At 45.9% G+C, this 2,500-nt stretch overlaps 1 protein-coding gene across 3 annotated transcripts in view; it reads right to left on the bottom strand.

Moving 5' to 3' along the window:
• Positions 1 to 2,500, bottom strand: part of vav3a (vav 3 guanine nucleotide exchange factor a) — an 87,969-nt gene that overhangs the window by 39,241 nt on the left and 46,228 nt on the right. For all 3 annotated transcript variants that reach the window (XR_012988012.1, XR_012988013.1, XM_076290184.1), the window contains exons 12-13: positions 520 to 606; positions 182 to 267 (exon numbers count right to left, since the gene is read on the bottom strand). Coding sequence is in view for 1 of the 3 variants with exons in the window: in XM_076290184.1 (XP_076146299.1) it covers positions 182 to 267; positions 520 to 606 (173 nt within the window). In the remaining 2 variants the exon portion in view is untranslated. The remainder of the gene's footprint in view (positions 1 to 181; positions 268 to 519; positions 607 to 2,500) is intronic.

The following is a 2,500-nucleotide window of genomic DNA, read 5'->3' as shown; positions in this document are numbered from 1 at the left end:
TAGAACCATAAAGAAGAGAAACAGAAGAGACAGGTAGAACAGCTAGGGCTGAGTTCCAAGTAGATCGAGGCTTTGTGTGTGTGTGTGTGTGTGTGTGTGTGTGTGTGGGTGTGGGTGTGTGTGGGTGACTGGAGGAGCGAAGCTAGACAGGGAAGCACGCTGTTCCAGACAGACATCTCACCTGTCCTGTTTAGCACGTTTGTCCAGTGAGGACACTCGAACTTCTCCATCACCTTTTGGCCGCCCGTAGTTACGAAGAGGCTGATTCTACAGAGGATAAAAGACAGAGAGAGACAGATTGAAAAATAGAGAGAGATATATTGAGAAAGAAAGAGAGAGAAAGAGAGAGAGAGAAGGGGGGGGGTATAAGTGTAAGTGCAATTTTCCTAGTTGCAAATCTACAATGTGCCTGTGTGTGTGTGTGTGTGTGTGTGTGTGTGTGTGTGTTATTGGTTTGCCCTTGACATCACATGAAGCATATTTTGTATTGTATAAGTACATATGTATGCCCTTCCTTACCAGGTTTTCAATGGATTTCTGATACTGGTCAATTTCCCTCAGTGTTTCGTTGTCCCTTTTGACCTCATTGACATACTGTGCCAGGTCCTAAACACATACACAGACAATAATATTTGAACAGTCATTCAACAAAAGTGGACTTTCCCCTTGACATATAAGATAATAGAACAATACTACACACCTTTTAGCTTTGTTAGAAATTCAACAGAATATCAGGCTGCTTGCACACATACTGCACACACAGCTGTAGCACAAAACCATACAGGTGACTCATTTACATTTATTCATTTATTCATGTACATTCATTTGAATATTGCTACTCACTAAAACACTCTGTTCCCAATCACTGACACACTGTTCCCAATCATGGCCATTAACTGACCATAAAAGTTGCAGCTTCCTTATCATAATATTATCAGCTGCACACACACTGTTCTAGTGTGTCAGGTGTGGGTAGACCACTGTGATGTCATATGGACTAACAGACGCATGCACACACACAAAAACACCTTATTAACTTTGCAGTTTCCTTGTTGGTTTTTTGGCATCAAACTTCCTGACTGACTGACATGCTGCCACTCATAACGGCAGGTGGAGTTGTTTCTCTCTCGTTTTATTTTTCTCCCCGTCGAGGGCCCACTTCTCCCTGATTAAGACCTAAAAGAAGCCCAGAGAGCCGCGGCTGCCGTCGTCTCGCCAATCTCCTCCTCCAGAACCCGTCCCGAACGCCAACTCGCGCTCACCGGGAGATGCAGAGAGGAGGAGTGCTACTCCAGAAAGCTTGTTCATCACCGCGCACTTGGTGCAATCAAAGCAAAAAGTCCCCCCTTTGCCTGGCTAACGTTCATGCAACCGCCTGCACTAGGATATAGGCCTACCACACACCCAGCCAAGACGCACAGAGGGGGAGTGAGACACTTGAGGAGGTTAACCGCATTAGCGTCTGCACGCCCCAATCAATGCTAAGTGGCTAATTTATTCAAATGAAATCATCGAGGGCCCCTTACGCCATGAGCGTGCGCACATTTGCGCTCTCTTCTCCGCATGATTTACCTCAATTACGGCAGGAGGTGTGGAGGGATGGAGGAGGGGGGTTCACCTGTCAAACTCTATACACCGCCTTCTAGATCATCAGGCTAGTTGAGAGCATGCTAGCTGAATAGTTTTTTTCCCTTCTTAACACCGGTGTGTTTTGTTTACAATTCAAAAACTTTCAGATGTAAACAGAGTGACTAGCTATCTCATCTGGGGAATACAGGCCCAACATACAAACACCATTTCAGGCTGTGAGAGTGATCGATATGGTTGCATGGAGCCAGACAGACAGCAGCAGTTTGTGAAGAATTGTGAATGAAACAGAAAGGGCTCTCAGCTCGAGCCTAGCACTCTCTCTCATGTAGAGCCAGAGGCGGTAAAATTCTTGATGGAGCCACGGAGCTGTTGAGGAGAGTGCTGTAATGTTAACGGGAGCCCAAGCTCCTAAGAGGGGAAGGAGGACTCTGTGGTGCTCTTCAAAACGCTGGCGGATGACGAGCATATTCATACGAACAGCCTCCTCTTTCTGACTGACAGCTCCTCTCTGAGGCTCCAGTGATTTAGAGTTGCTAGTTTGTTTGTTGACTGACTGCAAACAAATTCACACAATTTGCCCATCCACTCTCACACATAATGTTATGTAGGCTATCAGCAGTAGCCTAGGCTACAACATACATTTCCACTGTGTAAAACCCTAGCTGTTCACACTCACTCATACTGTGCTATGTGGCTGATTCACTATAGTGCCCTATATACAGTAGAGAACATTTCGAACACAGCTCTCTCACACACACACACACACACACACACACACACACACTTACATGGTAGACTTGCACAACCCTCTGACGCTCATGTCCTGCCATACCCAAATTTGACTAAATGTGAAAGTGCAGGCCTAAGTGCAGAGCCAATGAAAATGGGAAAATGGCTCTCTAACCCACAC

Source organism: Alosa pseudoharengus, unplaced genomic scaffold (genome assembly GCF_046254945.1).
Source record: "Alosa pseudoharengus isolate Yale_2024_CS ecotype anadromous, Long Island Sound unplaced genomic scaffold, YU_APseudo_1.1 YU_APseudo_1.1_scf_18, whole genome shotgun sequence".
Taxonomy (NCBI): domain Eukaryota; kingdom Metazoa; phylum Chordata; class Actinopteri; order Clupeiformes; family Clupeidae; genus Alosa; species Alosa pseudoharengus.
Note: the sequence above shows the minus strand (reverse complement) of the source record. Positions and strands in the feature narration are given on the sequence as shown.